Source organism: Cyprinus carpio, chromosome A18, assembly GCF_018340385.1.
Source record: "Cyprinus carpio isolate SPL01 chromosome A18, ASM1834038v1, whole genome shotgun sequence".
NCBI lineage: Eukaryota > Metazoa > Chordata > Actinopteri > Cypriniformes > Cyprinidae > Cyprinus > Cyprinus carpio.
The window spans coordinates 2515588-2535722 of NC_056589.1; the positions used below are offsets into that span (position 1 = coordinate 2515588).

The window sequence follows — 20135 nt, forward strand, 5'->3', positions numbered from 1 at the left end:
TTTCACTCTGCATTTTCAGCGCTGTCATTTGGAAAGCTTTTGCTGTTCCCCTGCATCGTGCGCTGAACATTAAGGAATAGTTTAGCACCAATGAATTATTTAGTCACCTTTGCGACTTTTGTTCTGCTGTGGAACACAAAAGGAGAAATTTGGAAGAATGTCATGCTGCTCTTTTCCAGAAACTAAATGCAGACAATAAAGCCCCATAAAATATCATAAATAACTTCTTCAAGACTACTGAAGTCATACGATAGCTATGCTTGGAGAACAGACCAACATTTTGCCCTCGACTGTAACTTTTAAATATGGTTCTAAAAGTTTTTTTTTTCTTTTTTTTTCATAGAGAAGAACCATTATAAGTTTTTCAAAGAACATTTCAGTGAACAGTTCTTAAAAGAACCTTTTTTTTCTTTTTTTTTTCCTTTAGTTTAAAGAACATTTTAATAATCTAAAGAAACTTTTTCCACTATAACAAACCTTTAATGGAGTGGAAAGGTTCCATGGATGTTAAAAATTATTCAACACTCTTCAAAATAAAAGTTCTTTATTGGCATCAATGGATCCATTAAGAACCTTTAACTTCAGTGGAACCTTTCCATTGGACAAAAGGTTCTTAATGGCGGAAAAGGGTTCTTTAGATGACTAAAATAGTATTCAGACTAAGAATAGTTCTTTTAAGAATTGTTCACTGAAAAGTTCTTTGGAGAACCAAAAATGTTTGTGCATCAGCTAATACAAATACAATTGTTTGTTCATGTTAGTTCACAGTAATGTTTGATTTTAATAATGTATTAGTAAATGTAAAAATTCACATTACAATTAATAAATGCTATTTTGTATTGTTTATCATTAGTTCCTGTTAACTAATGTAATTAATGAATGAATCTTTAGTGTAAAGTGCAACCCAAATATTTTTTAAACATTCTTTGTCCTTAATTCTTATCCAGTGATTCACGGACAAATGGAGAAGTCATGGTGCCTCTGACTACTGTTGTGGACGATCTTGGGGTCAGAATGGTCTAAAAGAACCACTTCTTTGGATCAAACAGCAGACAACTTTATGTCAGTTCTTCCGGCCAATCAAATGTGGTTTTCTTATACATGTCCCGTCAGGTCATGGAAGTCAAACCTGATGATTTTTGTCTAAAAGCACCATATTTGATTGGACAGAAGACTTGGAATATAGCACAAGTCATTTGGTGGTGCTTTGTTGTAATTTTAGAGCTTTATGGAAGAGAGCAGCCAGGATATTCCTGAAAAATTCCATGGATTTCGAAATTCTAAAAATTCCTTTTGTGTTCCATTGAAAAAAGCAGGACATTCAGATTTGGAGTGACATGAGGTTGAGCAAATGATGGTCATTTTCATTTTTGGATGATGATAAACCTAATCAAAAACAGGTTTTTGCAAAGAACACACTGTTCAGAGCGTTTAAAAGGATTAGTTGTTATAAAAGATTGTGCTACATTCTTCACAGATTAAATGGTTTACACAAATTTAGTGTTTGAACAGTACTTCTGTTGAATAAACCCGCAGGGAATATAATCTAACATGTTTTTCCTAAATAGCAATGAGAGAGCTAATTGAATTTTGCTGAAGTATTCTGCTTCTTAATTTACTTTCTCCAGAGAAAAGCCTAGTAATCTCTCAGACTTTGCTTAAATTTGCCAAAACTCCAATTCTGCAACAACATGTCTCAGATCTCAATACAAAGTAAAATATTTCTCATCATATTCTTCCAAGATTAAATAATCTGCAGTCCCAATTTGTATCTTTATATTATAAGTCAGAATACAAAATTATTTCAAAATTATATATTTGTTTTATAATTATGTTTTTAAAATTTTTTAGATATATATATATATATAGATAGATATATATATATATATATATATATATATCTAGAGTTATAATTATCTTTGACATGGCAAATCATGTTCCTTGTTGATTTATATATTTGTTTTATTCAAATGTCCAATTTTCACCCATGTTAAATGTTTTATACTGTATGCACACAACTTTTTCTTCAAATGCGAGCCTATGTGAATGTATTTTCTTGGATTAAATATATAGAGGGCAGTATATATTTTTTAAATGCTTATAAAATATATTTTTTTTATTTGTATATAAATATACTGATAAAAAGGGCAAAATATTTTTTTTAGATTTGGATGAAAGCGTCTGCTAAATGCATAAATATAAATGAAAATGTAAATGTTGTATTTTGTGTTTTATATTGGTTACATGAAACATCACAGAGCTACAGTATGAGAGAGCAACATCACAGCAATGCAGTTTTTCCTACAGGAAGAGCAAACAGTGTTATAAATGTGCAGAAATGAGGTGAAATTGATTATAACTCGGACTGACTCGACACACTTGCAGAATGTGTAACAAATGGGTCTGTTTTGAGAGCAGGAGTCTCAAGCACAGATGCTGTTTGCTTGCTGAACAGCAACATATTCGACAACAACATATTCCACAATCATTGATACACATGTATCTCTTATATATATATATATTTACGTACCTCCTTATATATATATATAAACACAGCTTAACCAACAGCTTTTAATTAATGGTTTAAATAAAAAAGAATAAGTTGATAGTTTGGGAGGAGCTTTCTTTAGTTGTGTCATGATGTCAGTGTTTTACATATTAATGAGGCAGTAAAGCATGCTTTACTATGGCAACCGGTCATGTTTCTCATGTTGTTTGGGGATGAAGTTGAATTTGTAAGTTTATTGTTGTAATAAATGATGTCATCATGTGGCACTCTCAGAAACAGACATGCACAATATCATAAATCTCCACATTTTATTTCTTCTTTTTTTTGACTGTGAAATCTGCTTTTCACTTTATACTCATGATGAAACTCATTTAGTTATTCATCTCACAGATGTTTTTTCATCTCATTAATCAATATGTGCTGAATGCAACCAGTGACTACCAGTCAAGCTTCAGAAACATGTACAGCTGCTTTTCATGAATTAGGGACAAAGCAGGCCTCAGAATGTATTCATTTATTTGTTTGTGAAAGAAGGTGCATAACCTTCATAAAGTATTAAACTTCAGGATGCCAAACCAAATGTTATGAGCTGTTCATTTGCATTTCAATATTTGCAACGCTGTTACCAAATAAATTACCAAAAATTTATTGTGATTTTGTTTTTCTAGAACTAAATATTAAATAAATAAATAAATAAACAAACACAATCCATTAAAAAAATTATTTGTATTTGTATTATCCATATGTATTCATATTTGTTACCATGGTACCAAAATTGAAGACATTAAACACAGTTTAAAACTCTATGTTGAACTAAAAAAAAAAAAAAAAAAAAAAATCTTTAAAAAAAGTACATAAAGCAAACAAACAAATTTCTTTAATCATTTTTAAATAAACAAATATAAAAGTAAATATCAATAAAATGTATTTTTGTTTGTTTGTTTGTTTGTTTACATTTCAGTAATTGCAATCATGTCACAAAGATCAAAGACTTTTTTTTTTTTTGTAGAAGGCCTTTTGTAAATGTTAGTTTTTAGTCTTTCGTTTTTAAATCCGCAGGTCATTTTCAGGTCATTTTATTATCAGTTAATTTCTCTCTTTAAGAAGGGGATACTATGCCTTCATGCTATGCTGACTTTATGTAGATTCTCAAAATTAACAAAAACATGGGATGTGTGCCTGTAATGCTTTTTTAACATAGCAATGGGACACTGAAATGCCATATTCATGTAATCCAGCTCTGGATTTAAGGGCTATTGACTGGTTTTAAGTGGGACTTTCTGGATTTCTGTGCTTCATCGGCACATCATGAGCAATATCGTCTGAAACAGTGCCAAATTACAGCCTCTTTGAATCTAAAACCTCTCTAAAACTCCAGAAGAACAGGTCACATCAGTGCACAGACACTGGGGAAAAACAGCATTCATCATAAGCTCACCAAAATCCACTATCAACAATATCTCACACAAGCATTCATATTTGGCAACACAAACTGGACAATAAAATCCTGACCCTTAGGGTCAAACTATTGTGTAACAGATCTGATGCCCTCAAACTTCAGCTATATGACTGCTTTCTCCATCTTATTGACTCGTGACACCGGGGGAATTCAGCTCTCGTCGTACGAGTGTAAATATTTATAAAGTGTGCCATTTCACTCATCATTACAAAATTAGGTCATTAATGAAGAAGTGGTTTCCTCATGCGCTGGAATGCTGAGCTTCTGTCACGCCTCTCAACATTACAAACTCTCTCAGCGTGGAAACTTGCATTAAGTGTTGGATTTCCAGAGATCTGGCGTTTGGCAGCAGCTCTTTTCTTTTCCACGTGAGACGACATCCTTCATTCGAGCACTTTCCACTTTGCCAGGCAATAAGTGTTGACGTTATGTGGCTGGAGAAGGTGTATTATAGCGTTTGAAGATGAGGAGAGAGAAGTGGGAAGCCCTGAGGTTACGTGGACAGTCCGGGGTTGTTTACATGCTGGCTCTGGATTTAAAGGCCGGACTGGTGTTAGGAAAGGACTTTTGGGAATATTTGTGGGCTGCAGAGCACACTTCATTACATAAAACCACACTCAGCTAAGGAAACACTGGATAGACCAGCTCAGAAAAACCCCAAATAACCTCAGCCCAGAAATTCTTCAGCCAAAACTTATTCATAACAGTGTTATTTTAGTATCATTGATATTCTGTCATAGTTTTTGAGAATATTTTATATTTTATTTTTTATATTTTCTCTTTTTATTGTAATTTTAGTGAAAATGTTTTTTTTTTTCATTATTATTGTTTAAACATAAATAGGTTTTAGTATTATAAAACATAATAAAACAATATATAGACATTTTAATTATTTTTTTGTTATTTTTAGCACTTTAACTAAAAAGTGTGAAATGTTGCCTTGGAAGAAGCTTATTATTTATATCGTAACTTATTTCAATTAATGTTCATTGTATTTTAGGCAATTAATATGTTTTATTGGATTAGTGTTATGTTTTTAGTTTTTATGTTTTCCTTTTAATTTTAGTTAAAGTTTTAGTAATTTTTTGTGTTTTGTCATTTTTATTCTCTTTTATATAAACACTTTTTTTCAACTTAAAAAAAAAAAACGAGTAATGTTGCCTTGGCAACTAGCTGAAATAAAATAAGTTTAAAGGATTTTTAAAGTTCTTTTTTTAAATCTTATTTCAGTTTATTTTTATATTATTTATTATTACTTATAACATTTTATGGTTTATTTAAATGTTTTTATTTATTTTTTTATTTTTTTTCATTGACATGCTATTATATTTTTTATGGTTATTTTGAATGACATTTTTATATTTTCTGTTTTAATTTTCATTTGACAGTTTTACATTTTTTATATATTATTTTATTTCAGTTAATGCTTATTTTATTTCAAGTAATGATTTTTTATTTCAAATTTTTCCTATAATTTATTTTAGTTTTAGTTTACGATAATAATCCTGCTTCATAATAAAATATGATTGATATTAAGTGAATTCCATGAATATCCTAAAACAAAAATATGCTGGACCAGACTGAGGAATTGCTGTAACATGCCACTCAAAGTTTCAGCTCCCCAGAGCTTCACTTATCAGCTACAGCTTCATATTCAAGGGCTTAAAGAACATAAATCTAGAGATAAGCAATATTAGATGTCTCTCTCTCTCTCTCTCTCTCTCTCTGTGTGTGTGTGTGTGAGTGAGTGAGAAAGAAGTCAGTCTCCCCACACTTCCCATGTGCTGCCACAGAGGGCCGATCCAGTGTGTTATGAGGTCATGGAGACACAGGGGTTCCCATTAGCCAAACATTACTCTCCTGAGTAATTACTGCACCATCACCTCTCAGCCAAGCTAAACAATGGCAGGAATGTGCTACAATGGTGTATCGAGGCCTGTCTCAATGCAAACCAGCCCAAATCTACAGGCAGATAAACCTTATCATGGCACAAACATTTTAAACCAGGAAACAGGCCAAATGATTAAAACAAGATATTCTCTTCTCAAGCTGGTACTTGTGACAGTTGTGTAAATTTTTCCAGTGAACATGTACAAACACAAACTGTGGTGTCTCATATGATCGTAACTCAGACTACATTGTCAGAAAACATCATTTAAAAAAAAAAAATGTTTTTAATGACACATTCACAAGAACTCATTCAATAAATATTAAACTAAAATCCATTTAATCTACATAAACTTTCTGCTTTGAATTCAAACTGTCCTTAATGGACATTTCGGTGGTTTCCTGTACAACGGAATACTCTAGTTGATGCAACCCTTATTCAAATCCACAGCCTGGACTAAGAAATTCAAATGATTCCACAGCATGGGTTAATATTCCCAAACAGAGATAATTGACAGTGAAAACAAACTGATGTGAGCTTGGATCAACAGCAAACTGCCCATAAAATGTGTGTATGGCCATTCCCATTTTACATGTAACCCTCCCAACTCTGCATGTGTCATACACACACTCACTCTGCATGAACACCCTCGGCGCCACATGAGACGATTTGAATGAGGACCCATTCACAGAAAATCATGACATAAGACAACTGGATAGGTCCTAATTCCGAGCCCTGGGGGACTCCTAGATTTGCACTGAGCTCGAGCAAGCCGAACCATAAAGATAATTAATCTTATACTCTATTTTTCTATTTGAAGCCAGTGCTAACATGCTGTATAAACCTGTATAAACAGATACCTGTATAAACCTTAAAACAGTGGTTTTGTTTGTTAGTTTTTAGTAATGCCAAGTTCTAAAATATAAATATATATTATTTATTTATTTATTTATTATTATTATTACTTTTTTAAGGTATAGAAATCATTTAAAAGTAGGCTACCTCATTTATCCAGGTTTTTCAAGACCATGAGAAACCCAGTTCTTCAAGAAAACAAACCATTGCTGAGGCAGTGAATTAAAATAATAAATATTTTGCAGACACAATCTGAGACATTTTGAAATCCCATTTGCTTTATAAAGAGACAAAGCCAAAGTCTCCATTAGCTCTTCATTTAATTGCTGTCTAGGAGAAACCATTTAAGCATTAGAGGGATCTCATTTTAAATGTTCTTTTATATAGGGAGGGATATGAGTTGAATGTTTCACCTAAAAGCTGGCTTGGACTGACCTGCGACGTAGATGAGGGTGAACTGGCCACGCTGAGTGTGGAAGGTTTTGGTGCTGGAGATCTTTGTTGCTTGAGCAGAGGATGAAGACTCCAATCTGCTTCGCTCTGATTCAATGTATTTCAATATAATGCTTGTGATCTTCTCTCCACCAGTTCTACTGGACAGAGCTTCCTTCAAAAGAACTGACTGGGCCTCTTTAAATCTGAAACACAAGCCAAAATAAAATCCTATGGATGCTGTGAAAGCTTCTTAAACACATAACAATATACAATAGAAAGCCTTAGCCTTGAGGTTATTGTCTCAATCCCCAGTCACCAGTCCATTCATCATATTCAGTTACCAGCCCAGTCCACTGGGAACTAAATTTCCCAGCATCCCTTCTGCTCAGCACCTGCACCCAGTCAGCCATTACCACACCTTCCACTGATCTTATCAAGCCCCGCATAAGAGCAGTTACTCTCCACTTCTTCCTTGTCTGGTCTCATCTCTTCATGTATGAGGACTTAAGCCCAATTTATACTTCTGTATCGAACCTACGGCGTAGCCTGGTGTGCACCTCTCCAAAAATCTAACAGCGCGTCTACGCAGATGTAGGCATATTGGAAGAATTGTGGTTGTTTTGTTGGTATGCTTGAATCCGTATGTACGTATGTACTTGAGTTTTTTGTGTGTTTATGTGCACTTTAATATATTTTAATGTTGCACCTTCTTATATAAAATAAAACAAAGTAAAGAACAAGTGTCTTATCATTTATTATACTACAAAGCATTATACATCAGTAGTTGTCCACGACAAGCAATGTTGATCTGGCGTGGTACAAGTCCTGGTGGAGACTAAAAGAATGCCATCTTCTCTTCCGTTTTTGTCTCCTTTTTGTAGTTTTATTTAATGATTTGATATTTATTTGCCACCGTCACGTCTATAATGCTTCTCAGACAAGCTGCTTCCTCTTTGGCTTTTGCCGTGGTCTGCGGGTTACACCAGCAACATGCCCGTGGACACTGCATACTAGCGGTTTGAATGTGTACTGCATGTCGACGTGGACAACGACGCAGAAGTATAAATGAAAAATGCCGCATAGCCTACGGCGTAAAGGCTATGGTGTAGGTATGACGCAGACGTATAAATTAGCCTTTACCTGACTACTTCCTTCGATAAGTGCAATCTATCTTAATTTTTTGAATTGTATTCTCAACTGTGTCCCACGCCACTTCTCTGAAATACCAGTGAATAAAGATTTTGTTGATGTTACCTCTAAGTAATCTCCTTCTGTACAGTTGTGTAAATTTTTCCAGTGAACATGTACAAACACAAACTGTGGTGTCTCATATGATCGTAACTCAGACTACATTGTCAGAAAACATAATTTTTTTTTTTTTTTTTTAATGGCACATTCACAAGAACTCCTTCAATAAATATTAAACTAAAATCCATTTAATCTACATAAAATTTCTGCTTTGAATTCAAACTGTCCTTAATGGACATTTCAGTGGTTTCCTGTACAACTGAATACTCTAGCTGATGCAGTGTGGCAACCCTTATTCAAATCCACAGCCTGGACTTAGAAATTCAAATGATTCCGCAGCATGGGTTAATATTGCCAAACAGAGATAATTTACAGTAAAAACAAACTGATGTGAGCTTGGATCAACAGCAAACTGCCCATAAAATGTGTGTATGGCCATTCCCATTTTACATGCAACCCTCGCAAATCTGCATGTGTCATACACACACTCACTCTGCATGAACACCCTCGGCGCCACATGAGACAATTTGAATGAGGACCCATTCACAGAAAATCATGACATAAGACAACTGGATAGGTCCTAATTCCGAGCCCTGGGGGACTCCTAGATTTGCACTGAGCTCGAGCAAGCCGAACCATAAAGATAATTAATCTTATACTCTATTTTTCTAATACAGACCATGTCTCTGATTCAAGAAATTATATAAATTGTCCCAAGTACAATGTTATTTTTGGATTGTCAACAAAAGAGTCATGTAAAATTCCCATCTTCAGGGTGGACTAATATTTTCATTATTTTAGGCTTTGTAAAAATCCCCTAAACAGCTAATAAGCTTGGCCCTCTGTAATGATCTACTACCATTTAGGGAGCCTTTCTAAAATATATATGCGGAGCAAATACCTTTCATAGCAGACAAATGTAAGCATTTATATCTGACTTGAAAAGCCATGGAAATAAAAGCAGAACTTGTTTGTTTTAGTGATTACACTCTCTGGGTTTAGTTGCCAGACTTGGGACTTTCAAAAATAGAGGACTTGTCTGACAAATCTAGTTCACACACTGAATGTGATATAAAAACTGTTGAAAGATGGGGAAATTGCAGGCTGTCAGCACAGAATGAGTATGTAGCATTGACCCATCAGGTAGATCATTGAAACTGACCCATAAATGCAGCCTTTCAATAGTCTATTGTGAGAGAAGTATTTCCACAGGGCAGGAACTTCCTTCCCAAGCTTAGATTTAGCAGAGGACTTACTCACCAGTTTGAGATCATTGCAGAGTGGGTCTGATCGACCTCAAAAAGACAGTATATCTCTCTAACTAGAACAAATCCCAAATTGTATTGTTTTTTTTGAGTAAATCAGTTTGGGATAATAACTGATTTTTTTGTTTTTTTTGAGTAATTTAGTTTTTAAACTTTTGTAGTTTACCTGTTATGTTTTGTGTTTTTATGTTTAGTGTATTTCCAATGACCCCTTTGAACTTCTTAACCATTAAAATCTGAAATTTTGTAGATTACCTGTTAAACTAACCTGTTATGTTTTGTGTATTTCCAATGACCCATTTGAGTTGTAATAAACAACTTCTTAACCATGACTGCAGACAGCAAGTAGATACATTCCATCTTGAATATCAAATTTCTGATCAGAGACTTCCAAGGGACAAGACACCTAAACCTATTTATTGACCCATCACTCTGTGATCAGATGAGGTGTGGCTCTCCAATCATAATACTTTTCTTCAGAGCCTTTTGTTCTTTTGCATCTTCTGTCATCTGAATACAATATAAAATAAGCACATGTGCCTGTGGGGCAGCCAATCACAATAAATATGTCGGTTTAAGTGTGAGCAGTATGTCTTCTACTCCACATTATCCACCTTGGCAAAACATTAGGTGAGATTAGAGATGGCTTTATTTTTCATTTCAGGGTGGAGAATGAGCTGCGAGAAGATAAGGGTTACTTAAGGTCTCTGTATAAGGAAAAAAATTATAACTACATAAAATCAGTGTATACAGATGTTACAGTTGTTTAACATTTGAATGGAATTATAACTCTTCAGTAAACGAGAAGAATCCTTCAAGGAGCTTTGAGTACATAGTATGCTTCAAACAATAAGAGAGAAAGAGAGAAAGAGCATTCAAACAACGAGATTCTTGAATGTGCTAGTTTTACTGATATACACACAAGCCCCATGCAGCTGTACACTGGCAGTGAGGTACAATACAGAAGGGTTTTTTTTTTTTTTTTTTTTTTTACAGTATACTTTTTTTTTTTTTTTTTTTTTTTAGAGTGTATAGTGTAGGCATGTCCTTGTAACACACACACAATTGTTATTTTCTTTTATGGAATGTAAACAAAGTGGAATGACGAAATCCTTTCTGAATTGACATTCTGCCATTATACATCTCACCAATATTTCAATTAATTGGAAAAATGTTACAATGTAAAGATTTTATTTTTATTTATTTTTTATTTAGGTCTATTATTTTTTATTTAGGTATATTATTTATTACTTACCTTACTAATGTTGTCATGATACTGGAATTTCTAACTTTGATACAAAACTTTGATACAAGACCTGGCAGGGGCGACACCATGATCAAGAAGATGGTTCACCCAGGGCTTGGCCATTGCAGCCGGCTGTGCTGACCCCTGCAAATTCCCCAAATGTAGGAATATCGACTGCATAATTAATGGAATTGGGGCATTGCGTTCACACTCTCCCTTGGATTTGTGGCCTAGCTGTGGCCTAATGGTTAGAGAGTTGGATTTGTAACCCAGAGGTTGTGTGTTTGAGTCTTGGTTCCGGCAGGGATTGCAGGTTTGGGGAGGGAATAACCAGCGCTCTCTTTCACCCTCAATACCACGACTGTGGTGCCCTTGAGCAAGGCACTGAACCCCCAACTGCTTTCCATTACCAGTGACTATTTATTGACTGTTAATATATTTTTACTATAAACTGGATTAAAACGGCATGGTTAGCAAATATTCCACTCCTAATAGAGCCATGGATGTGCTTTACAACACACTTGCTTTAGTGTAAAACACATCAGTCTCAGTTATCAGGAGTTCCCTCACCTGGGTGGCTGCCAGCGTAATGAGTATGACGTTTTTGCATCTGGATTAGTATCACTGAAGGCAGATGTGGAGATGTTGCCATGGATGGTGGTGGATGCGGGAGTTGCCATGGTAACTGTTGAGGTGGTGGCAGTTGAGGGTACCGTGGGACCAGGATGAGCTTCAAACCAGGTGCTCATGGTTGGCGTGACATTAGCGTGTTCACAGCGATGGCCGTGGAAGCCTGGACGACACTGACAGATGTTCAGCCGGCGACAAACTGCTTTATTATGGCATCGCGGATGACATCTTGCTATTGTGAGAACAACAGAGAAACTATTTTGCCATTCTGTTAATGCTTTTCCACAGCTTTCAAGCTAGAGTATTTTCCAGATTAAAAGCCAGAGTGTGATTTTTCAACATTTCCAGTCGAAAAATTGGCCCTATTTTGAGTTGCACTGGCTCTTTAAAGGCACATGGGTCAAGGGGTTAGTTATTAGTTGTTAAATCTAGCTATATACGGATTAGGAAGAGAAAAGAAAGCCGAGGGACTGGATTAATGTTGGACTAGAGCTCAGGCTGCTGAAGCTCTGTGCATTCAAAGCTTTGGCCTACTTACAGTTGTGGAGTGTTATAATGTTCAGAAATCCAGATGGACAGACATTAAGGACATTTTTACTGCTGAAAGTAATATTCATGATCATAATATACATATTATATAGTAACACACAAAAGCCTAATAAAATCAATCAATAAAATAAAGACATAACCAATTTTTCAACTACCTAACTGAACAAATAACTGCTGCAGACTGGAACAATGAACAATGTGTACAGCGGTGTACAGCGGAAATGAGTGAAGAACAGATTTTGCAAACTTCTGAACATTAATTGAAAATTAAATTAAGTTTCATTAAATGTGTCTGTCGTATAGGAACATGCAAGCTGAGCAATCTTCATCAATATCATCTGCGTGAGTGTTTCTCCTTTGAATATTGTGTTGGACAGTAGGGGGCCTTCAAATCAAACAGATTGCGAAACCACATTTTTTCCCCTTCCCTTCTGTTTATTATGTTGTTACAGCTCCCAGCTGTGCTGACACTTCAGTTCATTGCTTCATTTGAAAAATCAGACAAATGAAGAGGATTTGAACTCGATTAAAAACTGGCAGCTGAATGTGTGTGTGTCTTCTTATGAACATAATAGAAATGTATAAACGCTGAATCTTAATTGTCTTGAAAAGATACTCACGCTTTGTGCATTGTTTGGTCTTAGGGTTGACCAGCCATGAATAACAGCACTTGGTGCCACAAACGTTGAGTCTGGAGAAAGACAGACAGAGATCAAGGGTGAAATTCTGGGCTTGATAATATTTATTTTAAATAGAATAAATAAAAAAGTAAAGCCCATCATATGCCACAATGCACAACCAATGAGTCTGCTTGTCCTTAAAACTGCAGAATAAACTTCAAAATTCACTGTTATTTCATCTTTCCAGGATCCGTCCCAAATCAATCTGTCCAGCATAATCACATTTTAACCACTTCTGAAAGGACAACTTTAAAAGACTTACAATCTGTGGCCCTGGGCCCCTTAAGATGCATTGGACTGAGTGAATAGCCTTGAGTATAAGCTGACCCTTCACCTCGTGTTGTATTCAGCTTGGACAAATAGCGCCGATGAATAAAAATTAAAGTGGGGTGCAAGTTTGTTATAAACATCCCCCTCGTCGGGCCTCTGTCCTCCCTGTGCCAATGCACATGAGAAATATTGTTTTTCCCACAGTGGGTAAACTTTGCTGGATTAAGAGTCTTCTTCAGACGCCTGGGCCACATTTGTTTATCTAGAGGCTTCTGGGACAAAAGGCAATTAGCACACCAACACAAGCCCAGATTCTGAACACTCACGGCCAGCGCGCATCAACCTGACCCTTCTGTAGCATCGGGAGGGAATTGCTACTTAGTTACAGTATGTGCCTGTATTGCATGGCTTCTGAAGGGACACTGTTGGGACCTGGCAGGCCGAGGGACGGCCGTTGTCTGAGCAGACTGAGACAGAGCTGGCATGGGCCATCCAGGCTATGTGGAGGTCAGAATGACCTATAACCTTCCAAAGCTAATTCAGCACATGCAGATTTGGAGCGTTAACTAAAATCACTATATAAAACCAGTTTCATATTTTCTGTTGATTTTATGTTGCATGCATTTTAAAACACTGCTTGGGAATGTTAGTTTTATTCTATGCATATTGTTTTTTGTCTATGCATCTGTAAAGGGATTGTTGAGCCAAAACTGAAAATTAACCCTGTGTCATTTTAAAACCCCATGCATGAAGAACCATTTCCATAAACATCCGTGGAAGCTTTCCATTGCGCAAAAGGTTCTTTATTGTAAAAAGGGCTCTTTGGATTATTAAAATGTTTTTCAGACTAAGAAAACAATGGTTATTTTTTTGAACATTTTACTGAAAGGTTCTCTGGGGAACTAAAAATGGTTCTTCTATGGCATCTTTGCAACAATAGCCTTCTGAAACCTTTTTTATTTAAACAGTGCATGACTTTTTTTCTTTCATGCAACATAAAGGAAAAACTGAAGATTTCAAGCTTCGAAAAGGATGCAAAAGTACCATAAATCAGCAGTCCTGAATTAAGTGTTGTACTTCAAGCCTTTTGAATTCATATGATAGTTTTGTATCAAAATTGAAGTTGTTTTCCGATCAATCCTTGCAATGTTCATGAGAGCGCATGCAGTGAGAAACTTTTGAGGAAAATCTTTTCAATCAGATGATTCAGTTCACAAATGATTTGTTCGTCAATCAACTGATTCAGATCTCTAGTTTACCTCACTGACTTTGACTCAGCTACAGCAAGTTTGTGTTGAACAGATGATTACATGAAACTTTTACTTTGCTTTTGAAGCTTGAAAGCTAGTCCTTTTAACTGTTTTGTGTGTGTAAAAGAGCAAATTTTCGTCTCTTTTTTGCACTCTATGTATAAAAAAGAGAGTTCTGAGACAACATGAACTAAATAAAGGATGACATTATTTTCATTTTTGGGTGAACTATAGCTTTAAGCTGAAAGTGTGTTGAGATGTCTCATAACACAGAGACCTTTTCCCACCCCTCTGTCTGTCTGATCTCTAAATAAAGGCCTTGACCCTTCACTTGGGCCCCTGTTAGACCCAAATAGGGACATTTCTACACTCACAGAGTGGAAAGTTGCCATCGACTCTTATACCCAGTTTGGGTTTTAATGAGAGTCAACACCTAAACGATACACTCTGAATGAGACGTGAGTGATGTTTACAGAGCTGAGAGGCTCCCATTAGAGCAAGACTCGATAGTGATCAGAGATGTCTGTGTTTACTCTGCTCACATGGCTACGGCGGACACAACCTTTCTTTCAAGATTTGGGCATGTTAAAGGGATAGTTCACCAAAAGTTGTGTCAGTATTTAGTCCCTTATGTTGTTCCCAAGCTGCTCTTTTGCATACAACCCAAGTGGAAACCGCCATGATTGACATTCACTTTCACTGTCCCGAATAGAGCAGCTTGAACATTTTGCTAAATATCTCCTTTTGTGTTTCACACAAGAATGAATGTCTTATGTGTTTCTAAGTCGGTAAATAATGACATAATTGTCATGCTTAGGTGAGCAATCCCTTAAATCTGATTTGCCATCACAAAATGTAAAATCCACTAATAATATTTAAGAAGAATAATGTGGCTATATGGATATAATCTCTAGAATAAAAAATCTGTTCTTTACCAGCTGCTTTTGCACCCACATGTACGTCATTCTCTCGGCCTACAGCTCTTTTGTTTCCGTGTGAACCTCTGCACCTCCAACACATTAGTGGAAGCAGAGGCCATAAAATAAAGATTGTAAATGAACCTTTTATATTTTAAAAATGTTATTTATGTTTGTGCAATACAAAAAGGGGGAGTTATGGTTTTCATTTGGGCCCCGGCTCTTTTTACCAGCGCCTCGTAACAGAGAGCCATAGAGAAGCTTCAATAAAACCTCAATCGCGGTCCTCGAGGTCAAATATGTGGGTTGACTGCTGGATTATCACAAAGCTCCCACTTTGCTTGGCACCTCCATCAAGGAGGAAATAATCGTGTTTTTGTCTCCCTTTGAGATTTCAGAGGTGTGAAAGGCTCTGTTGATGGGCTCTGAAATGAAGCCGTTTTCTGCGCTTGGCCTTCTAAGCTCTGAACTGTTGAACCTGTGTTCGGCCTGTTAGCATTACTAAACCCCACAACAACACCCTCCTTCTCCTTTTGAGCAACCATATTCCCCCATCCACCAAACCCCATTGCCCCCGGATGGACATGTTTCCGCAGTCAGTGTCCTCAGTTGAACCGAAAGCACAGGAAAGTCCTGAGGAGGAGGGATGTTACAGAAGAGCAGTGGTGCAAAGGCTCTGTTATGGCTTACAAAGACCAGTCGCTAGGTCTCAAACTTTTCAGGATAATCAGGAATTCCCCTCATTGCTTGGAGGATCAACACTTCAGGTTTAAGTCTAGAGAAACATCTGACTGAATGTTACTGCGAACTAAGACGGGCCAATGTTTTCATGTCATTCTGTAACTATAAAGAGCTTTGACTGAAGTAAAGTGCTCTGTTATGTCTCCGGAGCCAATAAACTGCTTGTAATTGTTGAACTTAGGGAAGCAGTGAATGAGATGAGTAGTAAACATGATGTTTTACCTCTTTTACAAGCAAACGTATCACAAAAACAAAGCGTCACAGAAAAAAAACAACAACTATGAGATGGAATTCCAACTGCATTAGAATTCAGTTCGTTTTCATTATTTGGAAGGTTCAAAACTACTTTCACAAGATCCAACAATCTTTAAAGATGTGAAAACCATTGCTAATGGAATTATAATAATTATTTGCATAATAAAAAATAAGTATACTTTTATACTTATATTCTGAATAATTACTAAATATATATATTTAATTAATTTTATTTATTTATTTTTTGATCCCGTTAAGGTTCTTTAGGATTGAATCAATAATATAGAAAACCTCATTACTGATCCTGTACATTTATGTTCGCTACATTTAAAAAGCAATTATATAAATAAAGGTCTATTTAGTTTCTACACTGCTTCGAGGTCACATACTGTATATTCAATCATTTAACCACAAATATCTTTAAAGAAGTGAACAAGATTTCTAATGGAATTCCTTTTTGGAATCAGATTCAATTGACTGAAAAATTATAATTTTACTCTATCCTGACACAAACAATAAATAAATAAATAATAATAAAATAAAATAAAATACATAAATAACAACTGATCCTGTACATTTATTTTCACTATATTTAATATAAAGTAATGAATAAATGTTTGGTAACATTACTATTTTTAATGTTTTTGAAAGAAGTTTCTTCTGCTCATCAGGCCTGCATTTATTTGATCAAAAATACAAGAAAAAAACAGTAATATTGTGAAATATTATTACAACTTAAAATAATAGTTTTCTATTTGAATATACTTTAAAAAAAAAAAAAAAAAAATTATTCCTGTGATGCAAAGCTGAATTTTCAGCATCATTACTCCAGCCTTCAGTGTCACATGTAACATCCAGTCTATCACATGATCATTTAGAAATCATTCTAATATGATGATTTATTATGAGTGTTGGAAACAGTTCTGCTGTCTAATATATTTGATGAATAAAATGTTAAAAAGAACTGCATTTATTCAAAATAAAATAAAAAAATTCTAATAATACATATTCTAATAATATATTTTCTTTACTATCACTTTTTATCAATTTAAACACATCCTTGCTGAATAAAAGTATTGATTTTATTTAAAAAAAGAAAGAAAATAAAAATTACTGACCCCAAATTACTGACCAGTAGTGTATATTGTTATTACAAAAATATTTATATTTTAAAAACATAGCTTTTTTTTTTTTTTTTTTTACTTTTTATTCATCAAAGTATCCTAAAAAAGTATCACATGTTCTGAAAAAATATTAAGCAGCAGAACTGTTTCCAACTTTGATAATGAATCATCATATTAGAATGATTTCTAAAGGATAATGTGATAATGATCCTAAAAATTCAGCTTTGAATCACAGAAATAAATGATAATTTAAAGTATAATACATTTAAAAACAATTATTTTAAATTGTAATAATATATCACAATATTACTGTTTTTTCTGTATTTTTGATCAAATAAATGCAGGCTTGATGAGCAGAAGAAACTTCTTTCAAAAACATTAAAAATAGTAATGTTTCCAAACTTTTGGTCTGTACTGTATATATAAGTCTATTTACTTTCCACGTTGTTTCGAGGTCATATGTTCAGATGTATTCAATATCACCACAAACATCAGCTTCATGTACAGACTCTTGCGATGACTTCAGATAAGACACTTACCCTTTCAAATCTATCTGTGTTCGTGTCGAGTTGATCTGATGTCTGTGTCTCTGTGCTTCGCTCCTGGTTTGTGGAGGATGGATGAGATCAGGAGGCATCTGGTGACTGACTGATGAGGAGCTTGCGATCTCCAGGGAGAGGAAGGTTATAAAAAGAACTCCTGACATGCAAAATGACAACCTCCACAGCTCTGACATCGTTATTCCGACCTGGTGAACTGATGCAGTTGATGCGTTTTCCAAAGTGGTTTCGCTCTGAATGTAAGTCAATGAGATTCGCTGATGGCCTCATTCATTCTCGTCCAGACGCGAGCCCACACTGACATGAATGAAAGAGATGCGAGGATAACTTTCAGCCAATCAGAGTGATTCGTGGCCTGAAACCAAGAGACAGCCAATCAGAGCTCAGGCTCTCAGAGCAGCGCGTGACAGATAAAAATGTACATGTTCATTTGTTTTAAAGCTTATTCTTCTCTCTCTCTCTCCTTATTTATTTATTTTTAACTTTAGCATGTTACAACATGTTAACATTACCCATATTAACGTTTAAATCATGATGTATTATTACGTATCCATGACATTGACAATTTATGCATCTTATTTACAAATATACTGTATATATATAAATGAACTTATTTACAAATATACTGTATATATATAAATGAACTGTATATTTACAAATATACTGTGTATATAAATTACTGGAAACAGTAAAGCTAGCAACACCAGAGTCACGGCCCCATTTTGATTTTATGATATCAGAATATAAGTTTTAGTCATTTTATCTACGCTTTAAAGTGAGACAACCTTACTAAAATGACAAACGTCACAGAATTCAAACAAATCCACTGATGTTTTGTGTGTTGTGTTTTCCCTCCAAAATGATGTCACTTCTAGAGGATGATCTCATTAAGGGTTTTAATATTTAAAGGGGCGTTATGAAATTTATCAGGGAAAGTGAAACGTGATGAGAAGAGAAGTAAAACAGCTGGAATATTTCCCGGTTTGATTCTAGAAGCTTGTGCATTTAGAAAACAGCGCGTGTAGAAAATGGCAACATCCACAGTTAACATTCATTAATCAGTAGTAAATAAAAAAAAAAAAACGAATATATTCTTAGCTTAAACTTCATTTACTTTGTCAGCCACAGCCATCCTTTAACAAAAAGACACAAAACATTAACATGGGAGATATACTGTATATTCATGCTCACCAAAGCAAAACACAATAGTCCTTTTTATTATGATGTCTGAAGTTTAGTGTGTTGGGTAATGAACTTCTCTCTTCACACAGGGGTGTAAATGTACACTAACACCACCACTAGAAGAGTGAGGATGATAGCATTATGCCTATGAAGGGTATTAAATATTGAGTAAAGTTTGTTTGGTGTAGTTTTGTGCGAGGGGTATGTTTGTGTGTGTGTGTTTGTGTGTGTGTGTGTGTGTGTAAAATTATATTTAGCTTCATATTAAACATTATCATATTAGATAATAAATAATTGTGTGTGTAAAATTATATTTATTGATTCATTTACTACTTTTTATTAATTGATATACTTATTAATACTTATACTTATTAAGAATATTTAAGCTTGTGTGTGTGTTTAGTGCATGTCATGAAATGTTCCAGACAAATGTTCCAGTTCTTTCTGTGACAAATTGAGACCCCTTTTAAATTTGTGCTGAATGTGTGCTATTGTGCATCATATTCACTAGATGGCACTAACACTCAAATTAAACATTTCAAGGACCAGAACAGGACGATAGATGATCAGTTTGAGCATCTTGAGAAAATTAATATTAATTGGAATGAAATTTGGATGAAAAACACCACAGATGTCCACGTTAATCTTTCTTTTTTTATTCTTCACTGTAATGGAAAGCAATGACGTATGTTCTGCCTCTGAGTTAGTGTTTGTCTGATCTTATTTTACCTTAAGTATGTCCTCTTGACCCATAGTTCTCCTGTTCGTTGCACACCCAGCTTTAACATCTTCATGTCCGCCCTTCACTGACCGCAGCACGTGTCTGTACATCTCCTCCATGTCTCCTGTTTCAAAGTCCTCTCACAAAGGAATCACGTTACACTCAGTATGTCCCTCTGGATGAATGGAGAGTCCTTCTACAAACATGGATGGATATCACATTCATCATCTGGTCATCTGTGCTGGTTTTGGAAAGACTCCAGCTGACATAACCAATGCATTCTGTCTGAGTCTCTGATGGACCACAGCCTTTGACTGCTGAGGAACCACAGAGACCTGAATAGTCCATAAG

At 35.1% G+C, this 20135-nt stretch overlaps 1 protein-coding gene and 1 non-coding gene across 2 annotated transcripts in view; one reads left to right on the forward strand and one right to left on the reverse strand.

The window, feature by feature from the left end:
- LOC109108283 (latent-transforming growth factor beta-binding protein 4-like) overlaps positions 1-18150 on the reverse strand; it is a 70265-nt gene extending 52115 nt beyond the window's left edge. Inside the window, 4 exon segments of the mRNA XM_042774706.1 lie at positions 7147-7349; positions 11476-11767; positions 12705-12775; positions 17861-18150. Of these exon segments, the coding sequence (XP_042630640.1) occupies positions 7147-7349; positions 11476-11767; positions 12705-12775; positions 17861-18057 (763 nt within the window). The 5' untranslated portion in view covers positions 18058-18150.
- LOC122148683 lies at positions 10967-11125 on the forward strand. Its single transcript, XR_006162554.1, has one exon. It is a non-coding gene; the product is annotated as a U1 spliceosomal RNA (small nuclear RNA).
- Positions 18151-20135: the final 1985 nt, after the last annotated feature.